The 15,345-nt window shown below is 56.4% G+C and overlaps 2 protein-coding genes across 3 annotated transcripts in view; one reads left to right on the forward strand and one right to left on the reverse strand.

Moving 5' to 3' along the window:
• Window positions 1-1,020, forward strand: part of Ctu2 (cytosolic thiouridylase subunit 2) — a 4,831-nt gene extending 3,811 nt beyond the window's left edge. The window contains exons 11-15 of the mRNA XM_028752549.1: window positions 126-229; window positions 344-482; window positions 596-662; window positions 736-794; window positions 865-1,020. Of these exons, the coding sequence (XP_028608382.1) occupies window positions 126-229; window positions 344-482; window positions 596-662; window positions 736-794; window positions 865-982 (487 nt within the window). The 3' untranslated portion in view covers window positions 983-1,020. The remainder of the gene's footprint in view (window positions 1-125; window positions 230-343; window positions 483-595; window positions 663-735; window positions 795-864) is intronic.
• Piezo1 (piezo type mechanosensitive ion channel component 1) overlaps window positions 989-15,345 on the reverse strand; it is a 66,319-nt gene continuing 51,962 nt past the window's right edge. The window contains exons 19-51 of one of the 2 annotated variants that reach the window (XM_028752530.1): window positions 15,039-15,215; window positions 14,527-14,652; window positions 14,212-14,412; window positions 13,657-13,861; window positions 11,422-11,526; window positions 10,864-11,017; window positions 10,529-10,772; window positions 10,352-10,448; window positions 10,086-10,257; window positions 9,488-9,577; window positions 9,312-9,412; window positions 8,790-8,861; window positions 8,334-8,434; window positions 7,705-7,798; window positions 7,578-7,634; window positions 7,319-7,491; window positions 7,087-7,193; window positions 6,725-6,931; window positions 6,263-6,521; window positions 6,008-6,196; window positions 5,567-5,879; window positions 5,117-5,252; window positions 4,883-5,030; window positions 4,556-4,770; window positions 4,252-4,410; window positions 4,019-4,166; window positions 2,692-2,880; window positions 2,524-2,616; window positions 2,261-2,433; window positions 2,073-2,195; window positions 1,920-1,999; window positions 1,620-1,836; window positions 989-1,543 (exon numbers count right to left, since the gene is read on the reverse strand). In XM_028752530.1, coding sequence (XP_028608363.1) covers window positions 1,294-1,543; window positions 1,620-1,836; window positions 1,920-1,999; window positions 2,073-2,195; window positions 2,261-2,433; window positions 2,524-2,616; window positions 2,692-2,880; window positions 4,019-4,166; window positions 4,252-4,410; window positions 4,556-4,770; window positions 4,883-5,030; window positions 5,117-5,252; window positions 5,567-5,879; window positions 6,008-6,196; window positions 6,263-6,521; window positions 6,725-6,931; window positions 7,087-7,193; window positions 7,319-7,491; window positions 7,578-7,634; window positions 7,705-7,798; window positions 8,334-8,434; window positions 8,790-8,861; window positions 9,312-9,412; window positions 9,488-9,577; window positions 10,086-10,257; window positions 10,352-10,448; window positions 10,529-10,772; window positions 10,864-11,017; window positions 11,422-11,526; window positions 13,657-13,861; window positions 14,212-14,412; window positions 14,527-14,652; window positions 15,039-15,215 — 5,175 coding nt within the window. In that variant the 3' untranslated portion in view covers window positions 989-1,293. The remainder of the gene's footprint in view (window positions 1,544-1,619; window positions 1,837-1,919; window positions 2,000-2,072; window positions 2,196-2,260; window positions 2,434-2,523; window positions 2,617-2,691; window positions 2,881-4,018; window positions 4,167-4,251; window positions 4,411-4,555; window positions 4,771-4,882; window positions 5,031-5,116; window positions 5,253-5,566; window positions 5,880-6,007; window positions 6,197-6,262; window positions 6,522-6,724; window positions 6,932-7,086; window positions 7,194-7,318; window positions 7,492-7,577; window positions 7,635-7,704; window positions 7,799-8,333; window positions 8,435-8,789; window positions 8,862-9,311; window positions 9,413-9,487; window positions 9,578-10,085; window positions 10,258-10,351; window positions 10,449-10,528; window positions 10,773-10,863; window positions 11,018-11,421; window positions 11,527-13,656; window positions 13,862-14,211; window positions 14,413-14,526; window positions 14,653-15,038; window positions 15,216-15,345) is intronic. The other variant, XM_028752539.1, reaches the window with a different exon arrangement.

Raw genomic sequence — 15,345 nt, forward strand, 5'->3', positions numbered from 1 at the left:
GATGTACAGTACCGTGTACAGGTGTGTGCCCTCGGGTGCTGATGCACAGTACCGTGTACAGGTGTGTGCCCTGGGGCTCGCTGCTCTTGTTACTCATCCCCATCTGCCTACACACCTGCCCACAGGACAAGCGAGAAGTTGGTCAAAGCTCCCCGGGAAGGCTGTGCCACTGGCCCCTCAGGCCCCAACTGCCTCCTCTGTATGTGTGCCCTGGACATTGACACTGCTGGTGCGTGCAAGGCCTTCCTGGAGTGCTGAATGGGGGTGCAGGTGCATGCAGGGCCTTCCTGGAGTGCTGTGTGGGTGGTTATTTGGCTGCCCCAGGGTCCCCTCTCTGTTGCAGACAGTGCCACGGCCTTTGGGGCTCAGTCCTCCTCACAGCTCTCCCAGATGCTGACTGCTGAGGCTGGGATGCCTACCCAGCCCTGCTGTGATGCAGGGGAGGGTCAGGCCCAGAGCTGCCATAGGGCAGTCAGCAGGAGGTGAGGCCCTGCCCATGGCCTGCCCTGTGGGCAGGGGTGGAGAGGCAGGAAGACTGTTTGAGTCTTCTGTTTGACTGTTTGAGGCCAGACACACAAGTCCAGTTCTTCCACAGGGGGGATGCGCGGACCTGCATCACAGAGCAGTTATGTTACAGCTGCCGGGTGAACATGAAGGACCTGGTGAGTGACTGTCCATCTGTCCCTGTGACCTATCCCCATGGTCCTATGGCTTCTCAAACTCCATCTCTTGTAGCCATCCCTGGACCCATTGCCACCCTATGTCCTGGCTGAGGCTCAGCTCCGAAGACAGAGGTAATGCCTGCTCTTTGGGGAGGCCTCTGGGGACACCCCTAGGGCTGGTTCTCACTGTACTCTCCCACAGGGGCTCGGTCTCTGAGGAAATCCATGAGTATCTGATTAGAGAGGAGGAAGAGGAAGACAGAGCCAAGCCGTGCGAAGCCGAGAAGCAGGAAGGCAAGGACAAAGGGGTTGGTCTGTGACACGCCTTTGTATAAATAAAAATGTTTTACTTAGAAAACCCTACAGTACTCGTGGGAAGGGAGAGCCAGGCCCCCAGACCCAGTGTGGCTACCCCTGGGCTACACTGGGCCCCCAGCCCAACCAGCAGGGACGCAACAGTAGGGACACAGCATCCCCTTGACAGCAGCATCTTCAGGGCTTACGTAGGCCAGGGCGTGTCACAGCTCATGGCCTCGGGCAGCCACGCTCCGACCCACGGCGCTCTGGTAGCCCTGGTGGCCATGCTGCCCTGGGGCAGCTCCTTCATTCCCGGTGCCCGGGGGCTGGGCCCCTACTCCTTCTCGATTGTCCACTTGATCATGGTCTCCGGGGAGCGGTACAGGAAGATGAGCTTGGCGTACAGTTCCTCCTCCAGCTCCAACTCCCGGGTCTCCCGCACCAGGAAGATGTCCTGGCAGAGCTTGAGGATGCGGTCCACACATGGCAGCTCCTCGAACATGATGGAGTGGGAGATCTCACTGAAGAAGCCCCGCACAAACTTGCCAACGACCAGCACGATGGAGACGTAGAGCCCCACAATCCTGTCGGGAGAGGCTCATGAGCCAGGACCACTCAGAACTCCCCCAGGGCTTTAGGAGATCCCTCTGCAGTACTTACCCGTAGCCAGCCAGGAAGCCCAGGCTAGGTGGGCTGACCTTGTCACTGAAGATGACCATGGGCAGCAGGTTGCAGTCAGCCTGGCAGTCCTGCAGCTCGATCACCCACCACTCGAGGAAGTCAGAGGCCTTTGTGTCCGCTTGCCCCCCAGAGGCCCCTGTGCCCACTTGCTCCCTCCGCAGCTGGATGCGCACACCAAGGTAGTCCTCTTCCTCTTCTGAGTTGAGTGGGGCGGTCAGAGTTGGGCTCCAGCCCCTCCCCAGCCTAGGCTGTATCCCAGCACCCCGGTCCCACGCTCACCTGGCTGCAGCTGCTTCACAGGGTTGGCTTCAGGCCCATTGGGAGCACGAATGTACTTGGGGAAGAGGTGGGGGATGACCCTGTGGGAGGAGTCAGCAAGTCAGGGGCATCTTCACCCTCCTGCCCACATGCCCCACAGAGGCCTCCACTCACACTGACTGGTCAGGTCTGCCCTCGAGCAGTTGGGCCAGCTGCCTTCGTTCCGTACTGTTGGGGGCCAGCTCCAAGGTGTGCTTCTCGTTGGTGTACTCCACATTGCCACCCTTGGCCAGGTTCCTGGGGAGCAGGCAGTGTCAGGTGGTGTGGGGCATCCCCCAGACCCCCGTAAGAACAGGATCCACCTTTGGAAGTTCCAGGTGAAGCGCAGTGTGATGTCGGCCGTGCCGTTGTACAGCTCCTGTTTCATCTGGGCCCGGCTGGGCGGGCTGATGCGCCACAGTGCCCCCGAGCTGCCCTCGATCTGTGCAGTGACGATGTCCTCAGGACTGTACTGGCTAATGAACTGCATGGCTAGCTGTGAGGGGCATGCTTGGTTAGGGGCAGCAGGCCACCTTGCCCCTGCCAGCCCACCTCACACCATGTGGATCCAGTGCAGGTCACTTACTGGGTAGGGGTCAAACCGCTGGCACAGCTCCTCATAGGTCTGGGGCGTGAACGGCACTATGGACGGCTGCTGTGCGCTCATGGTGAACAGTGGCTAGGGACGGAAGCACGGTCAGCACGGAGCCCCTCAGGCTGAGAGGACTGGGTGGGCTGGTGGCCCGCTACTCACCTCGTAGCCACCTAACTTGAGGGTGACCGTGACATCAATGGGCTGGTTGACGACGCCGACCACAGAGCGGATCAGTGACATGAAGAGCAGCGGGAACCAGATGATGGCGATCAGGAAGAGGATGATGAGCCCTCCCATGCCATACTTGACGATCTTCTTCTTCTTCTGTCCTTTGGGCTGGGGGTATTTCTGGAAGGGAGACACCGGTGACCTTCCCAGCCCCTTGGCCACAAGCTCTAAGCCTCAACCTGGTGTCACTGAATATGCCTGAGATCCAGAAGGAACCGTCAGCGGGGTCAGCTGGGACACTGGCTACATGCCACAAAGAGAAGGGAGCCTGTTTTCTACACAGCTGCAGGAAGGAAGGGTCAGTGGAGCAGAGAGTTTGGTGTGATAACCTTAGACGTGGCCAGGACGCTTGGGGAAACCAGAAGTGAGCAGGAAAAGGAAGACTTTTAAATACTAATGTTTCTGAAGTGATAAGAGTACACTGCTCTGCTAGAGGACAGAGTTCAGTTTCCAGAAGTCATGTTATGTGGATTACAACTGCCTGTACCTCCAGGGGATCTGGTGCCCTCTTCTGGCTTCCGTGGGCACCTGCACGTGTGCGCAGACCCACCCACAGGCATAATTAAAAAGGACAGCCAGAACCCACAAGGCTTTCACATGGAACCGGTGACCCGTGTACATGTAGGGTGTGATCTGAGCCTTGCGTCTCAGGCACACGAACTGTCAGACACTGAAACCTCAGCCTGCTGGTGATGGGTGCAGCCACCTCAAAAAACAGTTTGAGATGACTGGACCTCACACGGGCCATGTGTAGGACAACACACAGTGAAAACAGCAGCAGGTCTGTCCATGGCAAAGCGGCAGACGGGTTCTGCACTGCACAGGACCGATTACGTGGCTCTCAGCGGGAGTACTGACCCACTACAAGGAAGAACCTTGCTAGGTGGAGGGCGCGCGGCTGAGGTGAGGAAGCCTGGTACAAAATGGTTCTGTGTAAGCAAACAGGCAAACTCACAGCAAGGAGACTACAGACCACCAAGGGTGGAGAGGGGAGATGGGGAGGAGTAAAGGGGACATCTGTGGGCTTTAGGACATTAAGTAATAGCCCAAAGCTGGCTGCAGTGGTGAGCACATGTCCTTCGTGAATATGATAAAACCACAAGACAGTCCCAGTAACCAACAGCTAATAGTCCCTACCACCCAAACCCAAAGGCCCAGTCCACCGTCCACAAGAGTTCTAGAAAGCTCCTTTCTCTGAGCTGCTATGCATGCAGGCTTTGAATTCCCAAGTACCCATCCATCCTCTTTGCCCTGGCACCTTCTCCATCTCTCGGCTGCACTTGATGATAAAGATGTTGGCATAAATGTCTTCCACACACATCCAGTTGGACAGGGACAGCGTGGTGTCGGTCCATACCCAGTCCATGACAGCCCGCAGCTCCACCAGGAATGGCACTAGACGGAACCTGCCAAGGCCAGGGTTCCATCAGCAGGGACAACCTGCAATGGCTTCTGACTGCTCTTCACAATCCCTAGGCAGACCACACTCACCCCTGGAAAAGGAAGAGGTTTAGATGGTTGTACTTCTTGGTGAGGAAGTTGCCCAAGATACGGGTGGGGTAGCCACAGCGGATCTGGTAGGCAGACAGGGCAAAGTAAATGCACTTCACGAAGTACCACAGCTGTGCCACCGCATTCTGGTTGAACATCCTGAATGGGACAGGACAGGGTGTCAGGGCAGGTGAACATGACAAACAGTTCTGGAGGCCAACCCGAGCTGTGCCACACCCAGAGAATACAGTACCTCAGGACAGACAGACTGAGGCCCCAGCATGGAGTGCCTCACGTCACCCACCTCTCAGTGACAGCCGGTAAGATGAAGAACATCCAGAGATGAATGGCCACCACGAGGACCACCTGAAAAGCCAGCTTGCCCAGTACAGTCTTCCGCAGGTAGAGGGCGCGGTCGATGACCATGGTGCCGAACTGGACCAGCAGCATGAACAGGAAGGCCTGTGGCACCTGGTCATCTGACAGCGAGGATGCAATGTCCGTAGCTGCAGAGTGCTTCTGTAGCAGAGGGTACAGGTTGGGGAGAGAGAGCCGGAGTACACCTCAGCATCCTAAGCCCGTGCACTCCAAGGAGGCCAGCCACCCACCCTGGGGTCCCGGGCCAACTTACCCCAAAAGCCCAAAAACCGAAGATGATGATGATGATATCGACGATGTCGGCCAGGAACATGAGGGCATAGACATCAGTGGCCGCTCGGTACTTGGTGTGCAGTATGTCATAGAAGAAACGCCGCAAGGGTTGGTAAAAGCTCTGGGCCCTGTGGATGGACAGCCCTCAGAGGGTATAAGCCAGGGACTACCTTCTTGCCCCAATGCCCCTACCAACCCTAGCCAGGCCACTCACAGTGACAGACAGAAGCTCTGCAGCCGGCGCCCAGCTGCCTTCATTCTATCCCGAACCTTCAACCTTTCTTGAGTGTGACGTGGCCTTTTTCTCCCTACAGCGTCTTTTCCTTCCTCTCCCTCCTCATGCTCAGCATCTGTGGGTATGCAGGGACTGGGTAGTTGTCCACTCCAGCAGGCTGACCTCACCCCACTTCATGGACAGCACACAAAACTCCCCACGGTCACCAGTGAGGGCAACTGCTACTGTGTCCTCTCTTGGGGTGGTCTTGAGACTTCAGGCCATAGATACTCATCCTGGGTATAGGGACAACTCCAAGGACTGATACAGGGGGAGCACTGGACAACTGTGTGCTTCCCAGTGGGTTGTCCCTGTGCTGGGATGGCCATCTCCAACTGAGGGGTCATTTCTGAGTCTCCTCCCTCCTAGGAATCTAGCCTGGAGTCTCACCCATGACTGCTGCTCCTTTGGGTCCTGGAGCCTCTTTCCTCCTCCTGAAGCGTATGCTGACGTGCCTGGTGTGCTGAGGCTTAAGGTCCTCTAGGGAATCTTGGATCCCATCCTTGGATTTAACACTTCCTTTCCCTCGGATGTGGTCCCCGTGGGTACCAGCCGACACCGGTTCCTCGAGACGCCCAGTGGCCGTCTCAGGCTGTGAGTCCAGCTTAGCTTCTGGCTCTTCCTCAGCTTCTTGATCCTTTTCACTGTTCCTGCCATGGTCCTTGGAGAAATGATCCTCCTCATGGTCCCAGAGGCCATAGCACTGTGGATAATATGGGTTGGTGAGTAGCCTGACCCAGGACATGCTTAGACCAGACTGGACGATCGGGCTCAGGAATGCCTGGCGTTACCAAGGCAGCCCTGCCGCCCCTGGACTGGCCAGCGGCTCACCAGCAGCTGCGAGCGGTGGAAGAAGAGAACCATGAGCTGCACCAGGTCATACTTGATGTAGCTGTCCGTCTTCTCAAGGCCCAGGATGCGCGGGGGGAAGTAGGGCTTGTTTTCATAGCGCCGCAGCACGATGTAGCTGTTCCAGGGGAAGAAGCCAAACTGGAACAGGTATTTGGTGACCACCATGACCTGCAGGACAGGGGCACTCAGCACAGGCCATGTGGCCCAGCCCCCACCCCACAAGCCGCTACCCACCTCAGTGAAGACAATAGCTGTCATCCAGAAGCGCTTGCTAGGCCTCGGGATGGTCAACATGGCCCACAGGAACACCAACACAGGCAGCACCAGGGAGGCAGCTGAGGCTGTCACCATGTGGTTAAGGATGATGATGAAGTAACAGAGCAGCTCCGAGTGTGCCGCGACACACAGGTACACGGCTCTGAGCAGCCGCAGCGTCCGGCCCTGCTGTGCTTCAAACTGCTCAGCCTCCTCCAGCTCAGGGATATGCAGGCGCCTGCCGCGGGTCCACAGGAATTTGAGGACAAGAGCCAAGAGCAACCCTGGGGTGCAGAGCCTTGCCCACAGCCATGGCAATAGACAGACTCTGATCCCAGGCCTGGGCCTAGCCAGATCCTGCCTCCCTCTGCCAGCTGCTTCCCCTGTGCTTCCAGCTCAGAATTCCCTTGAAAACCTGCACACAGCCTAGTCCCGTCCCACCTGTCCAGTAGCAGCTCGCTGGCTGTGCGCATCCGGGTACGAGCATTGGCTAAAAGTTCTTGTGAGCCATGCAGGGAGGCCCCAGCCTGGAGGTCCCCAGCGTCGGTGACAATCTCCTCACTGCCACTGCGGGTGTTATAGCCTGTGCTCAGGGGGCTGCTGGTGTCATCTGTCATGCTACTCAAAGGCTCCTCGGCTCCCACCCCACTGTGGGAGAAAAAGTTACAGAGAGAAGGGTGGAGGACTGGTACCAGGAGGACAAGGAGTAACTGAGAACAGTGCTGTGTCCCAATGGCTCCTCCAGGGGACATGCAGAAATGGGGACCCCGCCTCACCCCAGATCCCTTGGGCCCTGCACCAACCTTGAGGCTGTGCTGGGTCCGTCACGGGTCTCCACAGGACCTGACAGTGTGGTCTCATCTTCACTCACGTAAAGCTGGTCTAGCACCCCTCTGTGTACCTCTCCACCCTGCAGGGAGTATGGACAAGCTCTCAGGCCACTGGGATTGGCCCAGCTCTGTGCCACATGTGCTCAGCAGGTAGGGACGTGGCCTTCATGGCGTATAGGAAGGGCTCGGCCCGAGTGGCGCTCACCCGGAGAAGCTCCTGGGTGAGCAGGTAGCGCTCTGCACGCAGCACGTCACTCATGGTGCGGTGGTGCTTCGTGAACGTGCACAGCCAGCGTGTTAGCCCATCTACCGTGGCCTGGCCCAGCACCCACAGGAACTGCATGGTGTTCAGCACACGCTGCATCACGTGGCTACGGCCTACAGAGATGGCAGGATGGTGCTGGAGGGTTGGCTAGCCATAGGAGCCCTCAGCCCTCTGCCCCCTTCCCAGCAAGCCTGCATACCTGCCATTTCATCCTCTGGAGCGTCTGCTGGCTCCATCTCTGGGCTCAAGTCACCTCCTGGTCACAGACATAATCAGTATCAGGAAGTCCTGCAGCTCTCCTACTGGAGCCCCCAAATACAACTCACCAGAAGCCAGCTGCTCTGCCCGATCCTGCCGCGCCTGTTCCCGACGCTGCCTCAGCACTGTCTGGGCGTTGGTTACCCATGCCTGGTATGCCATCTGCCAGCCAGATTTCTTGGTTAGGAGTCTGGCATCTCTAGCTGAGACACTCATTCAGCCTGGCATCATGGTCCCCTTCCAAGGGCCAGCCATATACAAGATATGGCCAACTACAGACCAGATCCTGCTACCTATCCAGCTGTGGGTCTTTAGTTCCCTAAGCCCTCTCTGGAAATGGACTCCAGAGATGGACATGCGGCTGCCCAGCATGACCAGTGCCAGGGCCTCAGAGACAGACAAGGGCCTCTCCTGGCCCACGATAGCAGTTTCCAGTAGGCACATGTGATCTTTCTCTTAAACTAGGTGGGTCATAGAGCCCACTGGGTAAGGAGGAGGGTGTGAGTGTAGAGGGACAATTGGTGACCTGTGACTCTCACACCAAGGCCTGTTTCCCTAGCTGCCTGGCAGGTCTGAGGGCTAGGTGGGCTTCCTGATATGTAGGAGCTGGATCCCAGGGCCCTCAGACGTCTGTCCCCGCACACTGTCCTGCTCAGGAACCCCACAGACAGAACAGGAAGACACAGCTCCACCTCACCTGGAAGGCACTCTGTGCTGCAGGCCTGGGGTCCTCAGGTAGGGCCTCCTCTTCTTCCTCGCTATCAGACTCAAACAGGAAGTAGTCGCCAGAGTGGATAACTATAGTCAGCAGGGGTAGGAAACAGTACGTGTGTGTGAGAGCCAGTCTCCACAGCAGGACCCTGAAAAGTTCTGGAGTTCCTATGCTCGGTTTTGAGTTGGGTGGTAGCAAACCCATCATTAAGAATGATGTCCCCCTGCCCCAAGCATCTTCCACCCACATGCTCTTGCCTGAGTGCCACCCTTCCCACTAGGACCTTCCCATGCAGGTTTCAGCAGCATGGGGAAGGTGGTCCGTGCACAGGACAGAGAACCATGCACAGGTTAGGGGGCCTGACACGACCAGACAGGACAAGGAGAAGCTAGCAGGCAGGAGGGTCCACAGCAGGAGTACAGAGGGGTCAAGGCAGGGTACCTGTGGCGTGGTCCAGCCAGGGGCGCCACCACTGTCTCCGTGGCTGGGAGGAGCCCCCTGGGCTGTCAGGCCCTGTGGAGGGGCAAGGCAAGCGTGAACAAGCAGGGGAGGCTGTGAGGGCAGCCTGTCTTGGGCACAAGGGCACGTGGCAGGGACAGAAACAGACACAGGACTCCCGCAGTGACAAGGTTCCATGCAGTGCCACATGTCTCAGAGCCCCAGAGGGATGGAGAGGGGCCACAAGTGCAGGTAGATCATCCCAGGTGGTCATATGGCCCACAGGGACAAAGGAGAACACACCGCATGGCACAGGACTTGGGGCAGGGTCCCGTGACACGTCACTTACATATAGCACAGGACAAGGGAGTGGGACCCTGTGGCACACCACTTGCAACAGGTACAGGGAGACTTCAGCAGCATACATGCCTGGATGTAGGGTGCGTGTGTGTGTGTGTGTGTGTGTGTGTGTGTGTGTGTGTCTCGGGGGTACCCTCTGAGGTGGGGAGTTCTGTCCATGCTTACCTGGCTCCTGGCTGGGATCCTGAGGGTCTGTGGACTGGAGTTGGCCACGGTTTGCCTGGCTCTGCTTGTACTTCTCCTGTTTGGCGCGGATACGCTTCATCCTGCCAGTAGGAAGGAGCTCTGAGTGCCAGGCTGGCCAGAAGGGCCAAAGGGTCCCTAGCCCAGATAAAACCTACTGTCTTTTCAGCTGGGCCAGGGACTTCTCCTCGATCTGGCGGTGGAAGTTGATGCTCTTCAGGTTGGCTGCATTGTAGAGGGCAAAGCCCCTGCAGGGAAGAGCACAACTTTACTTAGCACTTATCTCAGACGCATGTGTTTTCTCTACGTCTGAGACTGGCTGGGCTCAACCCCAGTGCCTAGGGAGTCCTCTTCCTCACACTGAGACATATGCTGAGAAACACCTGCCACCTGCAGCCATGAGAGAAATACCTGTCACCTCTTTATCTGGGACAGAAAACCATCACCGAAAAGAACACTGGGTGGCAACTCTCGGGTAGGCAGATTAAGCTGTTGATCCTAAGTTTAGCTCCAGGGGCAGAGACCTCTGCTGGGAGCATGATACCATGTCACAGCCTTCCAGCTGGGGGACACTCAGACCACTGGGGGCCACACTGCCTTCTAGTGTGTCCAGCCATGGGCAGCAAGGCCAGCCCTGATGATACCAAGGCGCCAGAGGTCCTTTGGTCTCCTTTTAGGTGACAGGATCCAGTGGAGATGCTATTGTAGGATGGGGGGCGGGGCTTCTCCACCCCAGGGAGAAGCGGCTAGGCAGACCTGGAGGCCTGCAGGGCCGTGGCCTTCAGGTCAGCACTGACATGCAGGAAGTAGTGGCTGAGGAAGATGCGTCGTTGCAAGAGCAGGAAGAAGAAGCAGATACTGTCCCAGATGATCCCGGCCTCCTCCACGGGCAGCAGGCAGTCCCGGTCCCTGGTCATCATCTCTTTGGCTGTGGGGCAGAGGCCAGCATGGCTAAGGGGACAGCACCAGAAGCAGTGGCTCTCCTCGTGCCTGCCCCTCACCCACATCCCTTGCCTACTCACGATCATAGTAGCCTTTGACTGTGCACACAAGGCTGAAGAGCTGGATGACCCAGCAGAAGTTGCTCTGCATTTGCTCCACGAAGACACAGGACAAGAGCTGGGGGCGGGAGTAGGGGCGGGTTAACCCAGGGCCTCTGGGGTGGGCCGGGGCAGGGCTGTGCGTGGCAGTCTGCTCACCGACAGCATATTCTTAGAGATGATGACAGTGACGTTATAGAGGATGAGGCAGTCCCACAGCACAAGCTGGGCTCGTGTGTCCTTCTGCAGCAGGGTAGTGCCGAAAAGCAGCAGGTAGAAGCAGGCCAGCAGGTACCCGAGCCCAAAAATGCTGATACGGGTGGCCCCTGCCACAAAAACCACCACGAGCACCAGCCAGAACAGGTAGCGGAAGACGGCCACCTTCAGCATATCCAGATAGGACCTGGCAAGGAGGTGGGGGTGTCACTGAGGTTCCTGGATCACCCCAGACAGCCCCTTAGCAAGTGCTTCAGAGTGGTCAGTGTAGGACCTACCTGCAGTGGATGAAGTTGGGTATAGGGTTGGGCTCCCCACGCAGGGGGTCCAGGCGGTCAGTATTAATCCCGGCCATGCGCTGCCACTCTTCCGTCCGCTCAGCAGAGAAAACCTGCCACTGTTGGGACGCGCAAAGAAGCAGGAGGAAGTCACCTGCAGGACAGGAGAGTGTTACGGGGCATACAGCTTGCAGGTGGAGGAGGAAGAATGTACTACCGGGGACTGAGGGACTCCTCCTACTGCAGTGTCTGTGCATAAAAGCTGGAAACAGGAAGGCGTCCTACTGAGGACACACACACGTGTGTCAGGGAATATGGACAGCTGTGGATCTCCCTGCACCCGTGAGGTCATCACCGTGCACACCTTCGAACACACAGGTCCATTATCACTGTGTGTGCACACACTCTGAGACATGTTTTGTGCGCATGAGGGTCAGACCTTCAGTCCCATCTGGGTGAGGCTGCGGGGTGGCATGGCTCTCCTATGGAAGGAAGTGCCCATGAGTCCTTACACTCTCCTGCGGCAGGTGCCTAGGGTAAGGATGGGCTTGCACTTACTGATAAGGTTGGTGGAGTTGGGGGCTCTGAAGAAGTCAGGCAGGTACAGCCACTTGATGAGTGCAGAATTCATGGGGATGGCCTTGCTCCAGCGCCACGGATAGTCTACGGATAGGGGGCGCATCAGAAAGGGCAAAAGCTGCCCTTAGTCCCTCGGCTGCCAGGAGCCTCAGAGGCTGGCTATGGTGTCACAGGAGCCCCAGAGGCTGGCGACGGTGTCACATATTCCAGTGTGGTCAGAACCTGTTCTCACATCACTCTCTGAGTCTCAGGGACACTGACCCACAGATTCAGAGATTCTAACAGGCTATGCTCTCTAAGCAGAAACTACACCAGGCTTAGAGCGATGCGGGGATAAGGTTGGAAGCCACAGATGGACCAGAGGGCAAGACCGTGAGACAAGGCAGTTTCCTCCCAAGGAGATGCCGGTGTTTGGGATGAATTACGGTTCATACAATTTAATAGCATGAAACAAGCCAGGCAGTGGTGGCGCACACCTTTAATCCCAGCACTTGGGAGGCAGAGGCAGGTAGATTTCTGAGTTTGAGGCCAGCCTGGTCTACAGAGTGAGTTCCAGGACAGCCAGGGCTACACAGAGAAACCCTGCCTCAAAAAACAACAACAACAACAACAAAAAACTCCACAAAATAATAAAACACAAAGAAAGAAATAACCCAGATATCCTTCAACTACTATACACCCTGGATGTGGTTGCCAAGGCAACCACACCTGGGAGGCTCCTAAGTGCACAGGAACAACTCAAGGGCCCTGCCATAACCTCTTACAGAAAGCACAACTGAGGGATTTCTCCTGCACCCACTAAGAGAAAGAAGTTAATGCGACAGAAGCACACTGCACCGTTCCACTCTGTGATATTACTGAACTGGACAGACTATGAACTGATGTCCAAGTGAGGGGGCGGGTCTGATTTCAAAGATCTGCACCAAGGGACATACAGTTGAGAATGCTTGTCAAGAACCAGGGCCCTCTAAGAACATGTCCAAAATGTATGGAACTGTCCCAGGTACACAACCCACTTAAGTGGGGACATCCCAGGCAATCTCACAGGGAGGAAAGGCTGTCCATTCACCAAGGATACAGAGAACAAGGAAAACCCCAGGAATCACCCAGCTAGAAGAGAGAGGTAGGTGAGCCAATGATGTCTACTGAATGGTCACAAACTGGGACAAGAGGACAATCTGGGGACCTGAAACACTTTCCACTCTGTTTAAAACCAAGAGCAGGGACTAGAGTATAGCTCTGTAACTGAGCACTTGGCTTACATGGGTAAATCATGGGCTCCACCTCCACCCTTAGGTTGATTTAAAAAAAATAAAAAAACTTTAACTAGGGGCTGGAGAGATGATTCAGCAGTTTAGAACACCGAGTGTTCTTCCAGAGGTCCTGAGTTCAATTCCCAGCACCCACATGGTGGCTCACAACCATCTGTAATGGGATCTGATGCCCTCTTCTAGTGTGTCTGAAGACAGCTGCAGTGTACTCACATACATGAAATAAATAAATAATTCTTTAAAAACAGAACTTTAAATACATAGTTGAAAAATGCAAGCCTTCCCTTACTGAGAAGCTAGTGAAGACACATGAGAACGGAAAGAAAAGCTGTCACTGGGGCAGTGGACAGTCACCCTGTGTTAACCCTGTGTCTGTAGCACCCAGATGTGAACAGGTAAGGTTGTTTCTGAACAGGTCAAATGGGCAGTCATGGGCCACACCAGGTCTGTGGCACCACCATGAACTCCGTGCCCATGAAGTTCCTCATGTTTAACCAGGCACGTCCAACCTTTGAGGCGTGTGGCAAAGCCACCAACCTGGCTGTCCAGAAATGTCATAGGCTAGGAGAAGCTTCATGAAAGAGACAAGAGGACAGAAGAAAGACCAAACTGAGAGCAGGTACCAAAAAGAGCCGACGCCATTTTACTACAGACCACACAGCTGACAAGGATACTGCTGTCATAGGCTGTCAGGAGAGGCCGCAACCCTGCAGGCAGAGCGTCACTCTGCCCTCAGAAAGCCAACCTCGAGCCAGGACCGTGTGAAATCTCACAGCTATGGCTCAAGTGGCCCAGAGAGAATGTTCAGGATACAGAGGATATGATGGGTTCCCTTGGCAGGCATGTAGGTGTGGAGCCGTGCGAAGGTCCCAAGAGTGAACAGGAAACAGCCCAGGAGTCTCCATGCAACCACATATACCAAGCCCCTCAGCCTGTGGCTTACCAATGCACAGTGCGGGAGGCATGCCCAGGCACAGCAGGTACTGGTACAGGAGGAACAGTGTGAGGAACAGACAGTAGTTAGGCCACAGGCGGGCGATGGCCTCACGGCGCCGGCGTGTAAGGATGGCCACCAACCAGCAGCCATGTAAGATGACCATGAAGTTCATGCGCTGCCCGATCACATTCACGGCCATCAAGAAGCAGATCTGGGGGGGAGACAAGGGGTAGAGAGAAGGGTAGGAAAGGGCTACTCCGGGTCCACAGGCTCAGAGCAGCCCTGCCTTGGAGTCTCCCAGACCAATGTCCTAGGACAGTAGAGGCTACACACATGTCCACCATACTTAGAGGAAGCCAAGGCTCAGTGATGAGGAGCCCCATAGCTCGGGAAGACTTTAACTTCAGACCTGCTCCTGCCAGGGTGGACCCAATCCAACTTCCCTGACCTTCCTGGGCATGTGGCAAGCCTCTCTACTAGCCTCGGAGTGCTCGGGCATCATTAGAGATGCCCAGTGGAACCTCCTGCTAGCATTCCTGCCAAAAGGACACCCAGCCTCACCTCCAGTCCGAATTTGTAGAAGAAGAAGTTGATGAAATACTTGAGGCAGCTTAGCAGGTCCTGGTCCAACCTCTGGCGGGTGCCATCTGCGCACACGGCCTGAGCAGGCAGAGGGGCCCGCTGGTGCTGCCGGCGGTAGTGCTCTTGGCGCCGGTATACCACGGCCTCAAACACCAGCAGCAGAAGGATCTGCAGGTGGTTCTGTGAAGGTGTGTGTCGGGAGTCAGGGGTCAGTGGGGGTCAGGGGTCAGTGGGGGTCAGGGGTCAGTGGGAACCATCTGAGACCATCTGCCCTGGCTGTCAGTCCCCACTTACCTGAATATAGCCCAAGTTGGGGAAACCTTTCCGTACCCCAAACCAGTTGGCAGGGTCAACAGGGCCACGGTATAGCAGAGACTGGTTGATCTCCAAGGGCTGCAAGTTGGTGTTATTGGGGAAGGGCTGCAAAGAGGGGTGAGCATGAGCCCCCAGGTCCCAGGCCTGGAGACCCGGATGGAGTGGGGATTATAGGTTCTCTCTCTCTCTTTCTCCCTCCCTCCCTCCCTCCCTCTACCCTGGTTGGATCCAGGGTAGACAACAGCTGTCCTACCAGAGGTTCACAGGGTTGTCATTATTGGGGCCACCTTGATGGGGAAGGGGTCAAGGCCAGAAGTATAAACAGATGCCCAAATAAAAAGAATAAAGCCATCTGAATCTTGGCATAGCTGTCCTGAGGGCCTTCTACTGTCACTGTAGGTGCCACCGGCTCCATCTCTACATTCCATGAGGAATCACTGGGGCGACTCCTCAGGCAGCCCGGGGCCCTAGGGACGCCCCCATGCCTGTACCTCAGTGCAGTTGCTGGAATACTCATGCGGGTTGACAATCTTGAGCTGATACAGCATCTTGCACACGATGATGATACAGGTCCACACGGTGGACAGACAGGAGGCCATGGGCCGGAAGCGTGGATAGGGCAGGGCGAAGGCCCACAGTACCACCAGCAGCAGGTTCATCACAGACACCTGTGGAGAACAGATGGCAGTGGGCACACCAGGCAGCACCGGGACTCGACTCCAGGACGATTGCCATAACCTAGCAGGCCAGGGCAAGAGTAACCCTGCTTCAGACAAGCAAACAGCTCAGGCTGGGACA

The sequence above is a fragment of the Grammomys surdaster genome, unplaced genomic scaffold (assembly GCF_004785775.1).
Source record: "Grammomys surdaster isolate TR1022 unplaced genomic scaffold, NIH_TR_1.0 128, whole genome shotgun sequence".
Lineage (NCBI taxonomy): Eukaryota > Metazoa > Chordata > Mammalia > Rodentia > Muridae > Grammomys > Grammomys surdaster.